The sequence below is a fragment of the Physeter macrocephalus genome, chromosome 9 (assembly GCF_002837175.3).
Source record: "Physeter macrocephalus isolate SW-GA chromosome 9, ASM283717v5, whole genome shotgun sequence".
NCBI lineage: Eukaryota > Metazoa > Chordata > Mammalia > Artiodactyla > Physeteridae > Physeter > Physeter macrocephalus.
In genome coordinates, this window is record NC_041222.1 from 27,969,111 (window position 1) to 27,987,243 (window position 18,133).

Here is an 18,133-nt window from a genome sequence, read left to right on the forward strand (position 1 = left end):
CCCTCCCTCCTCCACACGAGCCCCCCCACCCCACCCCACCGCATCTTCTTATCATTCAGGGGGCCTTGGCTGCTGCGTCCCAGCTCTGTCCTCCAGAAGTGGAACTCTGTGCGCCAAGCTTTGTCATTTCTTCTCTTACATTTGGGGAGGACAAGAGCCGGAATGCTCCGAGCCCAGGGCCTTCTCTCTTTCTTGAGGTTCAGGGTGGGCCCCAGATTCCTTTGCTCCTTCCCTCTCTCCCTTCTCAGCTTCATCAGGATATGTCCTGCCCAGGCCTACTGGTGGGACCCAGGTTCAGATCAGGCTGCCCGAAGGAGCCTCCTTATCTCAGAGGGAGAGCAGACATGCTGCCAAATGACTGGGATCAAGTAGCAGGGGTCAAATGTCCTAGATGAGGTGCGGGGAAAATGCCAGGGGAATTCAGAGAAGGGAATGATTTGTTTCAACCGAAGAGATTTACGGAAAGCATCCAGGAGGAGATGGCATTGGAAGTGGGCCTTAGAGGACAAGATTTGGACTGGGGTGAGGATGGAAACAACATGAGCAAAGGCATTGAGTGGAGGGACTGGGGTGCTCAGGAGTTCGTGTGTGTGGTGTGGCTGGAGTAGAGGGTGCCGTTTGGGAAGTAGGTAGATCTGAGTTGAAACTGGAAAAGTAGGTTGGGATTTGGATTGGAGCCTGTATGGTTTGGGTCAACATTACCTGGAGGCAGTGAGGAGCCAGGGAGGGGTTACCAGCACAGAACATTTGCTTAAACTAGCATGCTGCTTAGGGGTGGGGGAGAATGAGTATTTAAAACACTCATCTACAAAATCACTTTCCATTTCAAAAGCGCTTGTGGTGAGCTCTGCATTGACTGTGAGAAGAGCATGAGTTAACCAGGTGATGAGGCGACAAAAAAAGCAGAAGCAGGCTTCTTAGGCCCCCAGAGGACATTCTTTGGAACTGGGGCCCCAGAGAGCACACTCAAGACCAACGTGGGGAGGCCTTAGCACTTTGTTGTAGCCAGGGCTGTGTGGCCACCAAGCGGCTGCCTCAGGAAGTAGTGATTTTCCTGTCACCAGTGAGTTTCGAGCATCAGCTAAAGATCAGCCTCCATAACCCCTGAGCTCCTTTGGGCCCTGAGATTTGGGGCTCACTAAGATTCTCTAAGTGGCTAGGGCTGGAGAAGGGGACCTCCGGATTAGTCATTTCTGGAAAAGTTTCTCCCGGACAGAAACCACAACACCTGATTTCAGTCTCCTCTCTGGGGCTTCCCCTGCTGTCCCACACCACCTGGAAGTGTGTCTGGGGGTGGGCTGGAGGGGCGCCTGCCAGGCTGTAAACAGAATAGGGAGAGATGAGTCAGTTAAACCTTGCAAATCTCTTCTTGGAAGCCCCTTGATTCCACTGCAGACCATGTTGACCCAGGCATGGGCAGAGTTCTGGAGAACCAAATGAATAACAAGCATGTCTCATTCATGCCTAGGGTACTTTCTGATGAATAAAAGCACTTTGCCATCACTTACTCTCTCAGTGACCCTAGGAATCACCTATGATGCTGTTGGCAGAGCCAGGCCACAGTACCTGTCCCTGTTCATTTGGTTCCACAGACATTTATGTCACATCTGTTCAGAGCTGGGCACTGGGCCAGGAGCTGCTGTCACAAAGATGAGGGAGACACAGCCCTATTCTCATGAAGTTCACACTGTAGTTGGGGAATGAGAACCCTGAGCAATTAAGTATACAATGCAGAGTGATAAGTGCAGTGGTAGGGATGTGCCCACTTTGGGGTTCTAGGAACACAGAGGAGGGGAAATCCAGGAGGGCTTCCTGGAAGAGGGAGGCCATTCAGAATTCTTGGCAGTTCTTCCCCTCAGAGAATGCTGGACAGTAGCACTTTGTAGATTATGCGGTACTTTTCTGCAGGCATTATTCGTAGTCCCTCCTTTCAGCAAACATTTTTTTCAAGTTTGATTCATCTTTATTTGGTTTAATGGAGATGAAATGCGAAAACCTAATTGTTTTTTGTTTTCTAACTCTTTTTTTTAAATTAAACTTTTTATTTCGAGATAATTGTAGATTCACAGGCAGTGCTAAGCAATAATACAGAGGGATTCCATATACCCTTATCTAGTTTCCCCCAATGATAACATCTTGCAAAATCACACTGGGATATTGGTGTTGATAAACTCACTGATAGTATATTGGCCCTGAGGACTAAAAAAATGAGAACAAAAGGCTTGCCCTCAGGACTTGACTTCCTTATTACTCCCTGTGTGCCTTCTCACGACCCTGTGAGGTAGGTCATATATCCCCACATTACAAATGAGAAAAGGAGCCAAGAACTGAGGTGCCTGGCCTGGTTCCACACAGCACAAACTTGGCTGTCAGACTTGAACCCCGTCCTCCTGTCCCTAGGGCTGGTGGGCTTCCTCAGCCACACTCCTGCCTGTCATCAGTCCAGGCCCTGGGGACACGCCTCCCCTACTCCAGCTTCTGTCCTCCTCTGGGTAGGTGTGTAGGTGGGCAGGTGTCTGGTCCCTCAGGATGGGAGTGGTTGGCCTCTGGCCCAGCTCTCGAGGGCTACCTCTGGCCCAACGGTGAGCCTGGAGGAGCTCAGCAGGTGATGGGGAAGCCTTGTGGCCCCAACTGGCCAGCTGAGGCAGCCAGCCCTGCAGCCTGTCCCCCTGCACTGCCCTGCTTCGTGCTGCCCTCCTTCTCACGTGTCTGTGTTTCTTTTCTCCTCCATGCTATGGCAGTGGTGCCCCGTGCTGATGAGACAATACTTGGTGCAGCCCCAGGCAGTCCTTTTCCAGGTAATTTCCTAGGGACCCAAATGACACCCAGCACACACTTTCCTGGGGCACGCGCCTCCTTGAGTCCCTGCTAGGATTCCTTGACCCTTCATGCTGTGTAGTTTCCGAAGTGTGATCCCTCTCCTTATCTTTCAGATTTTCACAATCGCCCCGGCAGGCAGGCAGCAAGGGCTTAGACTTAAATCTCATTTTATTAATAAGGAAAATGAGGCTCAGAGAGCTGGCCCAGCTTGCCTGAGGTCACACAGGTGAGAAAGAGGCAGAGCTGGGGCAGGAACCCCGTGTTATTGCTCCTCGTTCACTGTTCTTTCTACCACGGGATCAACCGCTATAAATGATGCAGATAAAAATTAGCTAAGGAAGTCCATTCCCCTCCCTGAATCAGTTTTTCCAGGTTGGGAAAGATGACCCTGAGCATCCTTCTAGCTCAGACATTTGAGAGTGCAAAACGGTTTGTTACCTGGAGCATGGTGTCTGAGAGGAGGGTGTGCATACCTGGCAGTGCTTGAACTTGAGGCCTCCCAGGAGTTTGTGGCAGTAGGCAGAGAAGTTTTTTTTTTTTTTTTAATTGATGCAAACAAAATGTGGAGCCCACCCATCTAAACTATGCTTGACGGATGATTGCCTATCTTTTTTTTAAAAAAAACTTTTTGTTTTCTATTGGAGTATAGTTGATTAACAACGTTGTGTTAGTTTCAGGTGTACAGCAAAGTGATTCAGTTATTCATATACATATATCTATTCTTTTTCAAATTCTTATCCCATTTAGGTTGTTACATAATATTGAGCACACTTCCCTGTGCTATACAGTAGGTCCTTGTTGGTTATCCATATTAAATATAGCAGTGTGTACATGTCAATCCCAAACTCCCAATCTATCCCTCCCCCCCACCCTTCTCTCCTGGTAACCATAAATTCATTCTCTAAGTCTGTGAGTCTTTTTCTGTTTTGTAAATAAGTTCATTTGTGTAGTTTTTTTTCCAGATTCCATGATAGACTGATATTTGTCTTTCTCTGTCTGAGTTACTATACTGAGTGTGACAATCTCTAGGTCCATCCATGTTGCTGCAAATGGCATTATTTCATTCTTTTTAATGGCTGAGTATATTCCATTGTATATATGTACCACATCTTCTTTATCCATTCATCTGTCAATGGACATTTAGGTTTCTTCCATGTCCTGGCTATTGTAAACAGTGCTGCAATGAACATTGGGGTGTATGTATCCTTTTGGACCATGTTTTTCTCAGGGTATATGCCCAGTAGTGGAATTGCAGGGTCATATGGTAGTTCTAGTTTTAGTTTTTTAAGGAACCTCCCTACTGTTCTCCATAGTGACTGTACCAATTTACGTTCCCACCAACAGTGCAAGAGGGTTCCTTTCTCTCCACACCCTCTCCAGCATTTATTGTTTGTAGATTTTTTGATGATGGCCATTCTGACTGGTGTGAGGTGGTATCTAATTGTAGTTTTGATTTGCATTTCTCTAATAGTTAGCGACGTTGAACATCTTTTCATGTGAGTAGGTGAAGTTTTATCCCAATTGGTTGCATTGGAGTGGATGCTCTGTGAATTGCTGACCTCGTTCATTTCCCTTCCTGGGTCATAGCCAAGGACAGCACCAAGGAGCCCTGATGGGAAGGGAGCAGAAGCCCAAAATGACATCCAAAGAAAGAGCTCCAAAAGCTTGGAGAAGTAGGAATGTGGAACGCAGCTGTTGCCTGTGGCTGTCGGAGGCTGGGGGCTGATGGAGGGAGGATGGGGGGCTATGTTCCCAAGGACATAGGTGCACCAACACAACCCCACTGTTCAGCCCTTGGCTTCCCAAGTAACTATGAGATATGGAAATAGATACCACTGTTACCAAGAAAAGAGACACCAATAATGTATTCTCTTCTCTTCTCTTTCCCTCTCCTGAGCTTCCCTCCCGTTTTCTTTTTCTGTCACTCTTTCTACCTTTCCCAGCCTCCATTTTCAAAAAGGACTTGTCCTGCAAAATAAACAATTACATATATCTAAGTTAGTTAAGGCTGAAAAAAGTTCAGAAATTGTGCAGAGGAAAGAGTAAAATCATTGTAGGAGGCGCCAGCAATGATGTAGTTGTGGTGATTGAGTACTGAATTTGACTGATCTTCCTGGCAACCAAGACAAAGAGGGATATGTTGTGGTTTCCAATGTTCCTGTTGTTCAATCAGAGGCAAATTAACCATTTGTCAGGAGAAAAAACTTCTTTCTGGTAATGAATTATAGGAGAGATTCACATGGAATTTGAATATTCTAATGGACACGTCTTCAGAGTTTGTTTGGTTTTTTTTAAAAAGTTCTTTGTATGGCTGTTTCCTTTTATTGCCTCTAATCAGTGTTAAATGCCTGATATTCTGTCACAGACCAGTGAAGTCACTTCCTCAGGGACTTCACCTCATGGTAGACAAGGATGCTGTTTTCTGATCACCTGATTTGATGAAGGGTAGAGGTGACAGGTTAGCATGTTATTTGGAGCTCTTGTTTGAACACTCCCCAGCTAATTTTTGGATGTTGTGGAAAATGTCATGCTGCTGGACCATGCATTCATTCATTCAACAAGCACTTAGGGGGCTCTGGTGCTGTTCCATGCTCTATGCTCTCAAGGCAACCTGGAGGGAGACAGACGAACAGCCATTACATGTGGTGGGAAGTATGAAAATAGAGGTCTGTGCAAAATGACACCAATTATGGAAACATAGACAAGGAAATCATGATTTATTGGTAGGAATGTGGGGCCCAGGAATGGCTGCACCAAGGAGGTGACATTTGAGCTGGGTCTTGTGGACAGTGTAGGAGTTTAAGTGGCTGAGTGAGATGGGCCTCCCAGACAGAGGTAGGACAGCGCCTGGAGTGGCCGAGGAGCAGCCAGTGGAACGAGGTTCCAGGGATCCCAGGAGACTGGGGAGAATGCAGTTGCCTTTAAAAATCTAGGCAGCTCAGGGGGACAGACAGTGGTGAGAAATTAGGGAATAATTACACAGCAAATGAAATGACAGCATCCCCTGATTCATGCGGGAGCAGAGCAAGAGCTGTGGAATCCCAGCAAAGAAAGAGATTGGGCTCAAGGCCAGCCCTGTTAGGTGGGGTGGTGGGAGGCACAAATGACAAAGGACAGCGAGAGCTGGTTTATGAATCCAGATGTCCCCTGAGCCCCAGCTCTTTAGGAAAGTTCACTTTACCTCCTGGCAACCATCGGTGGTTGGGAAATTGGGTTTTTGGATCTCCCACTGCACGCGTTACACAAGTTGAAGATTTTCGTGTCTTGAAAAGATGATTCAAAGCCAACTTTTGAAGTGACTGGACAAATCTTGATACTGAATTTATTGACTAAAACAAAATCAAAAAGGCCCCTCTATCTGGACATGAAATAAGAGGCAGGATTGGCCACCCTCTCCCCATTTTCTTAAACCCAGGTTGGCTATGTTTTCTTGGGAATTAGAGGCTTTCCCTTGTGGACCCAGCTGCCTAGCCTGGAGTCTAGGAAGGGCCCAGGCCTGGTAGTGGGGTGGGGAGAGCTGCAGGGATGCTACTCTTGGCAAGGATGCTGCCTGGCTCTCCTGAGAATCAGGGGTCATTCATTCATTTGCTCATCCAAGTGTTCATTGCGCAAGCTCTTCAGAGTCGAATCCCAGCTTGTCTACTTTTTCATCTCCATTTCTTCCTCCTGCAGCTATTGGCATGTGCCTGTCTCACCTCTAAGCGTTCCTTCAGCTCTTCTCAGCCTGGGGGCGGTCAGAGATTGCTCGGGCCCAGGATAAATACAGCCTGCCCAAGAAACCTTTCTTCACCACTTCCTTCCCCATGTAAATGAACGGCTCTGTGCCCTTGTCCCTGTTGGATGGAGCTTCAGGGCCACGTGTCTTTTCCTTTGAGGTTTGTGGATAAAGGTCAGAGAGCATGTCTGGTCTTCACGTGCCATCTTGCACATAAGAAAAGCTCAATAAATGCTAAGCATCCACCATGCTCAGGCCTCCAGTAGGACACAGGAACATAGGAAAATGGGAGGTGCGGTCCTCACCCCGGGGTCCCAGAAACCCCAGAGACCCTCACAGAGGCATCTTGACCTCCTGTCTTTGCACATGACAATGCACTGAAGGAGGAGCTTCCATTGAGCTTTACTTCCTAATTTTTTAAGCAAATTAGGGGGCTAATGTCGTGACCACGTCCCATTCTGCATAGGATAAGGTCTAGACAGTGACCTTTTCCCAATAGCTCCCTGCTTTATGGAATGAAGACTCTGCTGGGTGTGACCTATAGCAAGAAATATATTGTCATCTCCACCTAGTACACACATATCCACTTATATGGAAGCAAAGATTAATGAAACAGGACTTACTCTTTCTATGTGTGAGACTCTTAGAAAATTTCTCTTCTAGACTACTCTATTTTCTGTTTTAAAAGGTTGGCACTAGCAAAGTGATTTCATACCTGTTAAAGGGTTAGAACACAATAGGAAAATCATTAGGGTAATTGTGGAGATTTTGGAGTCAGATGTACCCAGGTTTGTATCCTGGCTCTGGCACCTGAAAGCCGTGTGATATTAGGCAAGCACTTTCCCTCTATAACAGAAGTCTCAATTTCTTCATCTGTAAAATAGGAATAACACAGAACCTACTACATGGGGTAATTGTGAGGATTAAATGGGATAATATAGGTAAAGCTCCTGCCACAGAGTGATAGATAAATGTGAGCTTTGACAAGGTCGTGAAGATTATGGTTTTTTTTGTCCTGGTACTACTTGGGACTCCTGCTTCCTGGGGAGTGGTAGTCATGAAGGACTTTCTGGAGGAGGAGGCATTGAATCAAGGCAGCAGGTTGACCAGGACCCACTGCTGTCCTCACAGCAACCAGGAACTCTGTGTGAGCATCCCAGGGCCACTCGTTTCCTTTTCCATGAAGGACAGACTTGTTCCCAAGGATTTTTGGCTGGACCTAGAGCTGACCATGTTAGTTAGATACCTTTGCCTTTCACATTTAGGTCTCTAATCCACCTGGAATTGATTTTTGTGTCTGGTGTAAAGATCCAATTTCTTTTTTCCCCCTTGTTTCTGAATGGATAACTGGTTACCCTGCATTTTTTTATTAGAGTCTTATCCTTCCCTGCTGATTTGTACATCACTTCTCTCATATATCAAGATTCCATATATGCATGGATCCATTTCTGGACTTGATTCTGTTTCATTGGCCTATTTTTCTGTGCCTGTGCCAGTCCCATACTGTCTTAATTACTGCAGCTTTATGGTGATTCCTGACATCGGGGAGGCCTGTCCCCCATCTTGTCCTACCTGGGCTGGCTTCGGGCCTGTGTTCATCTCTGCGTGTTTCAGAATCATCCTCTGCTGGAGGTGGGTGGAGAGCCCCAGGAGCTCTGGACAAGAATCCATCTCAGGGTGCCTGGGCCTGCAGTACCTCCTGGACTCATGGCTGCCATCCACCCCGCTTGGCATCTGAGCTGCCCTGGCAGTACTTTCTAATTCATTTGCAGAGAAAAGTGCCAGGAACGTGCCTGAGCCTGAGTCCCCTCTGCCTGCCACTTGCCTGGTGGCTCCTCTGGTTTCCCTCCCAGTGGCTCAGTCCTCATCATCCCACCCAGGGTGCCTGCAAACTTCTTTCAGAAGACTGCTAGCTTCCCTGTCCCTCTCTGCCAAGGACATAACCCTGGACAGATAGGAATGTGTCCGCCACTGGCAGTGCCAGGATGGTAGAGGAAACTCCCTGCACCAATGCTTGGCACAACTAGACTCTTTGGTTTAGGTGTTTTCAGATATTTCTTTTACTGAGGATAGGCCGGGGGAGTGGGGGGGGCGGAAGAGATCTGTCACTCATGCCTATACCGTAGTCTGTCCTTGAGTAGGAAGACAGGTTGGCATCTTCACAACCTTGCCTGGAGACCATTCTGACAGTGGTTTGGATGCCAGGGAAATGACTCATCGCAAGCTCTGATTTCATGAAATGGCTTAAAGAAAGGAGCATGACTCCTGGGCCAAATGCACATGGTTTGTGTTGACTTGGTAAATCAGATGTGCACACCCTACAGTTTTCAGCATACAGGTGTTTACAGGCTTCCGGAATTCAAAAACACTTGCCAACTGTGACTCATATGCTTTGATATATTGGCTTTTGGGTGGGAGTTTATGGTGAACCATCCCCTATTGACCCTGAACAAAGCCTTCTTCCCCTTGTGCCTCAGTTTACTCATCTGTGAAATGAGGATTTGGATTGAGTGATGGCCCAAATTCCCTTTAACCCTTGTTTCTGTGATTCTCCGTCTGTGGTTTAAGAGCACAGAAATCAGAAACCTTTCTTTCCGTCCTCTTGTCTACAAGACTCTTATTTCTGCCTTGCTTTTGGTTACGGATGTCTCTCTCCTCCTTGCCTTGAAGAGGATGGTTGTCTCTGGCTAGCTGGGGCTGGGTAAGGGAAACCTGCAGGCCATAAAGAAGCTAGGTTTGAATTCTTGTGCAGCTGCACTGAATCTTGTCCACCTCTTCACTTGGGGAGACTTGCTGATTCTGGATACCTGCCTTGTTCTGTCGAGCCGAATCTGCCCTCTCAATACCGGGGATCCGTGAGCCCCCTGGGGGCCTTGGCACTGGCATGGGTTAGCTGGCTGAGCCCAGAATGTGGTGGTGGCATTTGGCTGGGGTGCTTTGGAGTCTCAGTGCTGAGGTGTCTGTCTTGTTTCCTCTTTCAGACCGCCGATTATTCCACCATGGCCTCGCTGGCTGGAGGGCTGGACGACATGAAGGCCAACCTGACCAGCCCTACCCCTGCCGACATCGGGAGCAGCGTGCCGGGGCCGCAGTCCTACCCCATTGTGACAGGTGAGGGCACCTGGGGCATGGGGGGTGAGTGGCAGAGAGAGAGAGAGAGAAAGGACGTGTGTGTGATGAGGAAAGTGGCTTCTTGGTGCTTTTGGGCTTGATTGGCCATCTTTGTCCTAATGAGGTTTTGAGGTCCTGGAACAGGGCAGGCAGGGGACTGCGGGGGCCAGGAGTTGTGGCTTCGATGAGACATGGCTGTAGACGCTCTGATAAAGCCAGAGGAGAGCAAATGGCAAACGGACGATGGGCTGGGAGGGGGGCCAGGGAAGCCTCATGACAGAGGGGCTGGGTGATTTCGGGGCCCCTGTAGGTGGAGCTGAGTGTTCAGAGCGCTGCGATTTAGCCCTCTCAGGAGAAAGGCAGCCCTGTTTGGCATCAGCCTGGAGGATGAGTGGGATTCCTGGCAGATTGTAGATTTCCTGGCAGGAATTTTAGATTTCCAGGCAGAGGTGGAGTTAAGAAGGGCAGGAGGTTTAGGCTTCCTTTCTGGAAGGCTCGGGACCAGCTGCTTTCGCTGTCCGTGTAAAGATGAGGAGTTTGGGCCCTGGAGGCACACTGCTGGGTTTGAACTTGCCATTGACTAGCTGTGTACTCTTGGGTAAGTTATATAAGAATTCTGGGCTGTGGTTTTTAAATCTGTAATATGGTGATAGCACCCAGCCCACAGTGTTGCTGTGCGGATTAATGCTGTAAACATATGAGGTGCTTAGACTCTGGTCTAGCACACCCAAGCACCCAATACATGTTGCGATTATTACTCCTCTCATGGTGGCTGGTCACGTCAGGCTCACTGCTGTGAAGGGGCTGGGTCAGGAGGGCGCGACAGGCAGACACCCCTCCCTGCTCCAGCAGCACCGGGATAATTTGGATGGACAGACTCAGCCACCAGCTCCGGGAGGCTGTCCGACCATGCAGGCAGAAGGCAGTCTTGGATACTTCACATTAACAGACAGTGAGGAGCTGGGGATCACGCTTTGGCCAGAGCCTTGAGGTCCAGCCTAAGGTAGCGAGATGTCCCTGTAGGTTGATAGGCAAGACACAGGAAGTAGTGACAGAGACAAGGGGTTCTGAGAAATGTGAGTAGGCTGTAGTTGCATCAGGGCTAGATTCGGGTTAGAACTTTAGGCGGGGGTGGGGGCCGGACGAGACAGGCTCTCTCATAGCCTCATGTAGGCCCCAGGGCAGGGAGGGCCCGGCTCTGAGACTGGGGCTGTGGGGCTCAGGCAGGAGCAGCCAGGACTCTGGTTGTAGATCTGGGCACCGCGTGGAGATCAGTTAAGAGGCAAGAGTGACTTGGTCCCCTGTCTACCCGAGATGGGGCAAGAGCCTGGAGGGCTGCTGAGCCTGCAGGTGGAGGGGGTGTCAGTAACGGTGCAGGGATGGGGGAGGGGAACCTCAGTCAGAATGAACTTTTCCTAACATCACAGGTGTCCCATGAATCCTCTCCCCTGGGGTCATGAGAGTCCGTGACAAGACCTCTGACAGCATCCCCATTTTACAGATGCAGAAACCGAGTCTCAGGGAGGGGCAGTAACTTGCCCAATATAAGGGGTAAAGGGGAGAGCTGGAGCCGGCCTTCAGTTTCCTGGGTCCTTATTCTTTTCAAAGAAGCACAAATAACTGGGTAGGGGGGTGTGGTAGGGTAGAAAGAAGCCTGGACTAGTTAATAATAATAATAAGTCACTTTACTGAGTAGTTACAGAGTACCAAAAATTCTGGTAGGTGAACTTGTTTTACTCTTGGAAGATCCCTGGGAGGTGGGTACTGTTATATCACATCCACTTTGTAAACAAGGAAACGGAAGCCTGGGGCACTTAAGTAGCTTGCCGGAGATCACAGCTAGTGAGCAGCAGAGGTAAAATTGAACAGCAGGCCAGTACAGTCTGCCACTCTACCACACAGATAATCTGGGGGCTAATCCTGGCGCCATCACTTCCTTGCTGTGACTTTGGATGTGTCTCTGATCTCTCAGGGCCCTTGTGAGGATCACATGAGATCCCTGAGGGGACTGCTCTGCAGAGGGAGGGTTTGTTATTAGGGTTGGGGTTCATGGGTTTAGACAAATCACAGGAAGACATATTCTACCATCTGCACAAGCCTATTTAGATGGAAAATAATCCAGTAAACGCTGTGACTATAGTTGCATTTCCGAGACTCTTGTCTACTGACGTGGCAAACTGGTGGCCAGCTGCCCAAAGGGCTAATCTAGCCCACAGATATGGTTAGTTGGCCCCATGTAGGACTTTTTATAAATTTGAGTCAACATTGAAAATTTATAAATCTGGATCTCTGGCTTCCCTTGAAAAATCAGAGGATCTGGCCAGACTGGGCCGTATTCCCACATGGTCGTGGTAAGTGGGGCCTTAGTGGCAGCAGCCCCTCGAGACATGGCCCCCGCCCACCTGCTTTCTCATTATCTTACAAGCCTAACCTGGAAAGGAATTTGAGTTGAATACTCCTGATTTAGAAAGTTGGTGCTAAAAGCCAGCTGGGTGGTTTAGCTGTCCAGGATCTGCAGAAGGTAAGTCTGGATGTGGGCTGGGTTTTCAGGTAAACCCTTGACCAAAGACTTGTTTGTATTATGATCAGTCTATTTTAAAGTCACATCACAGAGCAGAAAAAGAATATAAATATCTCAAAGTCAGAATTATGCCTAATGTTGAAATACTAAAATTACTCTAATTATAAATATATAATACTTATATAATAGTGTAATATTATAAATATAACCATTAGCTTTCTTGTAAGTAAACAATAGCTAGCTAGAAAAATAATAGGGGAAAACATTAACAATAGCATCAAAATAAAAGAGGTAGAATGCTGAGGAATAAACTTAACTTTAAAACTCCACTAAGGAACATAAAAGAATAAATGGAGAGATATAGCTTGTTCTTAGGTAGGAAGACTCAGTATCATGAAGATGTCACTTCCCCCGAAGTAATATATTAATTCAAAGCATTTTCAATCAAAATGCCAACTTTTTAAAACTTGTCAAAATGACACAAAGACTGGATAAATAAACACTCAAGGTAGCTAGAAAAATTCTGAAATAAAGAAATGAGTAAAACATAACATATTTTAAAACGTTATGATAAAGCTACAACAATTAAAACTGTTACTGGAAGTGAAGTAAATAGACAAATGGAACAGCATGGAGCATCCAGAAATAGATCCAAATATATGTGGGTGTTTACAGATACAACATTGCAAATCAATGGAGAAAAGATAAATCATTCAATTAATGGTGTAGGGACAGTTAGGCCTGTTGGATCCATACCTCATTCTCTATATCAAAAGAAATTCCAGGTTGAACAAAACTTTAAATTTAAAGAATGAAATCATAATAAAACTAGAAAAAAAAATAAGGGAAATTTTAAAATAAACTTCGAGTGGGAAAGGCCTTTTAAAATCTGTTCCAGGGAGGACTTCCCTGGTGGCACAGTGATTAAGAATCCGCCTGCCAATGCAGGGGACAGGGGTTCGAGCTCTGGTCTTGGAAGATCCCACATGCTGCGGAGCAACTAAGCCCATGCACCACAGCTACTGAGCCCGTATGCTGCAACTATTGAAGCCCATGCACCTAGAACCAGTGCTCCACAACAAGAGAAGCTACTGCAATGAGAAGCCCACGCACCACAACGAAGAGTAGCCCCTGATCACTACAACTAGAGAAAGCCTGCGTGCAGCAACGAAGACCCAATGCAGCCAAAAATAAATAAATAAATTTATAAATCTGTTCCAGGGAATTCCCTGGCAGTCCAGTGGTTAGGACTTTGTGCTTTCACTGCTGAGGGCCTGGGTTCTATCCCTGGTCGGGGAACTAAGATCCCACAAGCTGTGTCATGTGGCCAAAAAAAAAAAATCTGTTCCAAATACAAAAGACAAAGAAAAATGATATAAATGACTGCTTAAAACAGAAATGTTTTATATCTGTATGTAAAAACACCCAAAAAAACAAAGAATAAAAAACTTTTTTAAAGTGGAACACAGATGACAAAAAGCTAATTTCCTTAATATATGAAGAGGTTTTTAAAAACAAATAAGAAAAAAAATCAGTAGAAAAAACAGGTAAAGCAAATGAACAGGAAAAAATACAGATGTCCAATGGCATAGGAAAAGACATGCACTTGACTCATAGTTTTAAAACTACAAATTAAAATAATCATGAGATACTCTTTTTTGTGGCCACATCACACAGCTGTGGGATCGTGGTTCCCCGACCAGGGATTAAACCCAGGCCAACAGCAGTGAAAGCCCACGTCATAACCACTGGACCACCAGGGCATTCCCAGGAGGTACTTTAATAAAACCCATTAGCTTATCAAAGATTGAAGTGTTTCTTGAGGTCCAGTGTTAGAGAGGATATGAGAAACAGATATTTCCATACACAGTCATAGGTGTATAAATCAGTGCAATCATTTTGGAAAGAAATTTGTCAGTATCTATCAATATTTTAAATGGACATACCTACCATCTAACTCAGAACTTTTATATGCACTTTAAGGACTTTATCTCAAGATATATTCACACAGATGCACAGTGATACCTAAATCCATATAATAATGACAGAATTATTTATAATGAAAAACAAATGGAAAAAACTCAGTGTTTAGAAATTGGAGTAGGTTAAATAAATTATGGCTCCTTCACACAATAAACTACTCTGCAACCATTAAAAAGAATTAAGTAGGGCTTCCCTGATGGTGCAGTGGTTGAGAGTCCGCCTGCCGATGCAGGGGATACGGGTTCATGCCCTGGTCCGGGAAGATCCCACATGCCACGGAGCGGCTGGGCCTGTGAGCCATGGCCGCTGAGCCTGCGCGTCCGGAGCCTGTGCTCCACAACGGGAGAGGCCACAACAGTGAGAGGCCCGTGTACCTCAAAAAAAATAAATAAATAAAAGAAGTAGAGCTATCTGTGCTGACATGAATAAATGTTCAAGATATACTTTTAAGCAAATAAACAATTTGTAGAGTAATATGTTTAGTATGATTCCATTAGTGTGAAAAAATATAAAGGACATACACACAGAGGCATGGACACACATGTGTAGATCAGATGCGTGCATATGAGGATTCGGTAGGAGAAGATCCCCAGCCTCTTCCCCTGCTTAATGGGACACTGTAGTGCTGTGCTGACACCGGGGTTCTCTGCTCAGTCCCACCCAGTGTCCCCTGGGGAATAACAAATATTTACATTGCCCCTTTACTCTCCTGAAATTAAGTTCATAAAAAATATAGCCTATCTTCACAAGTAATTTCAAATAAAATCAAAATAATACCGTAACTATAAGATAAAGGAGAAATGAAAGTGAAATTGTTTATAATTAACTGCTATGTACTTTGATAAGTAAATTTTCGGCCTGTCTAAACTGCAAGACGTAATGGAGTAGCCCAGGGCTCGCTCCATGCACAGAATCACCACAAATGCAACAATCCCGAACACAGACTTACTGTGTTTCACATACTGTGAGTGGGATTTTACGAATAGGTGAGGAACTCTTGGCAAAGTTCCAAATAAAACAAAGTACAAGCTTTGCTCAGTTTACACAGTAGTTGCATTCCTAGAAAATTCAGTGTTTATTAAGTCCATGGAAACTGCAAGTTCACATTAATATGGGAATGAAGTTCCGTTCTAGATTTAAAGAACTATAAGCAGATATCTCACCTACCACCTACGTGAATGTTGGGCAGGACATGAAAATAGTGCAGGATAAAGGCAGATTCTTCGTTGTGTGGGACTGTTCCACCACAAGCCAATAACACCTGTCAATCATATAAAAGCCCCCAGAAATTTTCAAAACACCCTCTGGGGGCAGTTGATGATCCCAATGAGAGCTGTTAGAACACCTTGAAGGAATGCCCCTGAGGGCTGTTAGGATGGGCCTTCGTGTCACCACGTGGCATTAATTTAATTCCACCTGTGCTCGTGGATGTGTTGACACAGTTCTGAACTCTTCAGGGAAGGGCTGAGTCTTCCAGCCCCACCCTCTCCTTCTCCCCTCCTCACAGGGTGCTCAGCTAGACTGCCAGCCTGGGGTCTAGGAGGCGGCTGGTCTGTGTACTGCTCCACCCTAGCCCTCACACTGCCGGCTGCCCAGGGAGATCTCATTAGAGAACGAGTCCATGTCTCTCCATCATTTATATGCCATGCTAAATTTTAAGTTAAACTCCTGCTCTACCAGCCAGGGCCACGGTTTAGAAACTGCTCACCATTTGCAGAGCAGTGACATGGCCCTCCCATTCCTGCATCGTCAGCAGTTTGGGCCTGTCCTGATTGGGACTAATTATCTGCAGGTGTATCCTTGGGCCACAGGCCTGCTGATGGGGCAGCCACTGTGCCTACCTGCCAGGGAGGACAGCAGGTGGACACCAACAAAGGATCCGGCAGTCTTGCCCCTGGCTGTGCCCACCTGACCCTTTGCCTGGGAAAACAAAGTAACGGGGCCAGCCTGTGTCCTTTCTGGCCCCTTCCCCTGAGGACCATCTCTTTGCATCACCAGTTGGAATGGTAGGTGGAGACTGAGGGAGGCTTCTTGTGGTTAAACAACTTCGGGAAACACCTGTCTAGTGCATGACCCAGGTCCTGGGGTCTGAGGCATCCCCTGGGCACTGTCCCCTCTCAGCAACAGAGACCATACATGGGCCAGTGGATGAGCACCCACGAAGACAGACAGATGGCTGCCGGGTCCCCAAGACCACCAGCTCTGATTTGCTGGTATCCCCCAGGCTCAATGTTGGGAGTCTCTGTATCCCAAACTTGGTACCTGAAAGCAAATAAGTCCATCCTCTTCCGCCTTTCTCATCTGAGCGATAGCTGAGGGCTAAAGGAAAGAGCACTAGACCCAGGAGTCAGAGGAACAGGTTTAAGCCTGGACTTTGCCACCTAACTGTCCTATCATTCAGCAAATAGCTTGTCTTCTCTGAGCCTCAGTTTTCCTATATGTGAAATGAGGATGACAATTCCTGCCCTGCCTGCCTCCTTTGGCTGTTTCAAGGCTATAATGAGACAGTGACGGGGAAGAGTTTGAGAGCCACTAAGGGGGCATCTGAGTGTGTGGGGGCCGGAAAGGAGATCTGGAGGGTCTGGGATCCAGTGTTGGCTCTTCCCAGCCTCCTTTGGGGCAAATATCCGACCACAGACAGGCAGAGTGGGAGGGTCCTGCAGAGCAACTGCTCACTTCACAGTCGGGGGAGACCCTGGTTCAGAGGTGGGAGGTGACCTGCTCAAGGCCACATCCAGTGAGTTAGAGCTGGATCTGGGGCTCATCCAGGGCCCTGGCTTCCACAGCCTGCTGCCAATATGTGGTTAGATGGACTAAAAAAAAAAATCCCAGTTTAAATTTCCAGAAGGCATTTCTTTTAGCATATGACTGAGAATGTCAGCAGCAAAGCCAGACTGCCTGGCCTTGAAGCCCAGCTTCTCCGTAATCTAGCTGCGTGACCTTGGGCATGTTACTAGCCTCCATGCCCAAGGTCCCCATCTGTAAAATGGGCCCCAAGATAGCACTCCCTCACAGGCTTCCTGCAAGGATTTCATGCATGGTCCACGTAGTCTTGGCCTGGTGCTTGGCACATGGTAAACACTTAACGAATGGTAGCTATTAGTATGTTCCAGGCCTTTCTGAACGACCGTTTGCTTATCTCTCCGTGGGGAGCACCTCCTTTGACCTGTTTTTTATGAGACTTTTTGAGGCTTAATCAGACCGAAGTAAATACCTCTTCACTCAAAGTGAAATCATAATGAAAAATAAAGGCAAAAATACGAAGAATGCCTCATGTATCCAGGAGGCTGAAAGGTGCTGGAAAAATGACAATAAAAGCTACAACACAATACAGCATGATACCCCGTAACCAAGCGCTCAGCCGTGGAGCTTTCCTAGGAGCCCCATGGAAGATGCTAGGCTGTCAAAGTTGTGTGCATTGGAAGGGGAGCATAATATCGATAGTTACTGTGTATCAAGCTGTCACTCGGGGCTTAGCTGGGAGTATGATGGTGGCGCTGGTGGATAGTCCTCCTTTCACTGAGCTTACCTGCTGGGGAGAGCCAGACAATTCTCAGCAAACACACAAAAAAATATGCAATGTAATTTCATACTGGCAGGTGCTCTGAAGAAAACTGGAAGAGAGAGTAGAGAGAAACTGGGGTTGGGGGCAGTGACAAGAGGGGTCGGGGGTGAAGTAGAACCTCTCTGAAAAGGTGGCATTTGATCTGAGATCCCAACCAGGAGAAGCTTTGGGAAGATTTGGGAAAAAGGCATCTGGACAGAAGATACAGCCTCGGGAAATGCCTTTTTTTTTTTAAACATCTTTATTGGAGTATAATTGCTTTACAATGGTGTGTTAGTTTCTGCTGTATAACAAAGTGAATCAGCTATACATATACATATATCCCCATATCTCCTCCCTCTTGCGTCTCCCTCCCACCCTGCCTATCCCAACCCTCTAGGTGGTCACAAAGCACCGAGCTGATCTCCCTGTGCTATGC

The 18,133-nt window shown here is 46.9% G+C and overlaps 1 protein-coding gene across 1 annotated transcript in view; it reads left to right on the forward strand.

Moving 5' to 3' along the window:
* The window catches only part of PAX5 (paired box 5), a 178,972-nt gene that overhangs the window by 88,871 nt on the left and 71,968 nt on the right, over positions 1 to 18,133 (forward strand). Inside the window, exon 7 of the mRNA XM_007127531.1 lies at positions 9,517 to 9,646. Coding sequence (XP_007127593.1) covers positions 9,517 to 9,646 — 130 coding nt within the window. The remainder of the gene's footprint in view (positions 1 to 9,516; positions 9,647 to 18,133) is intronic.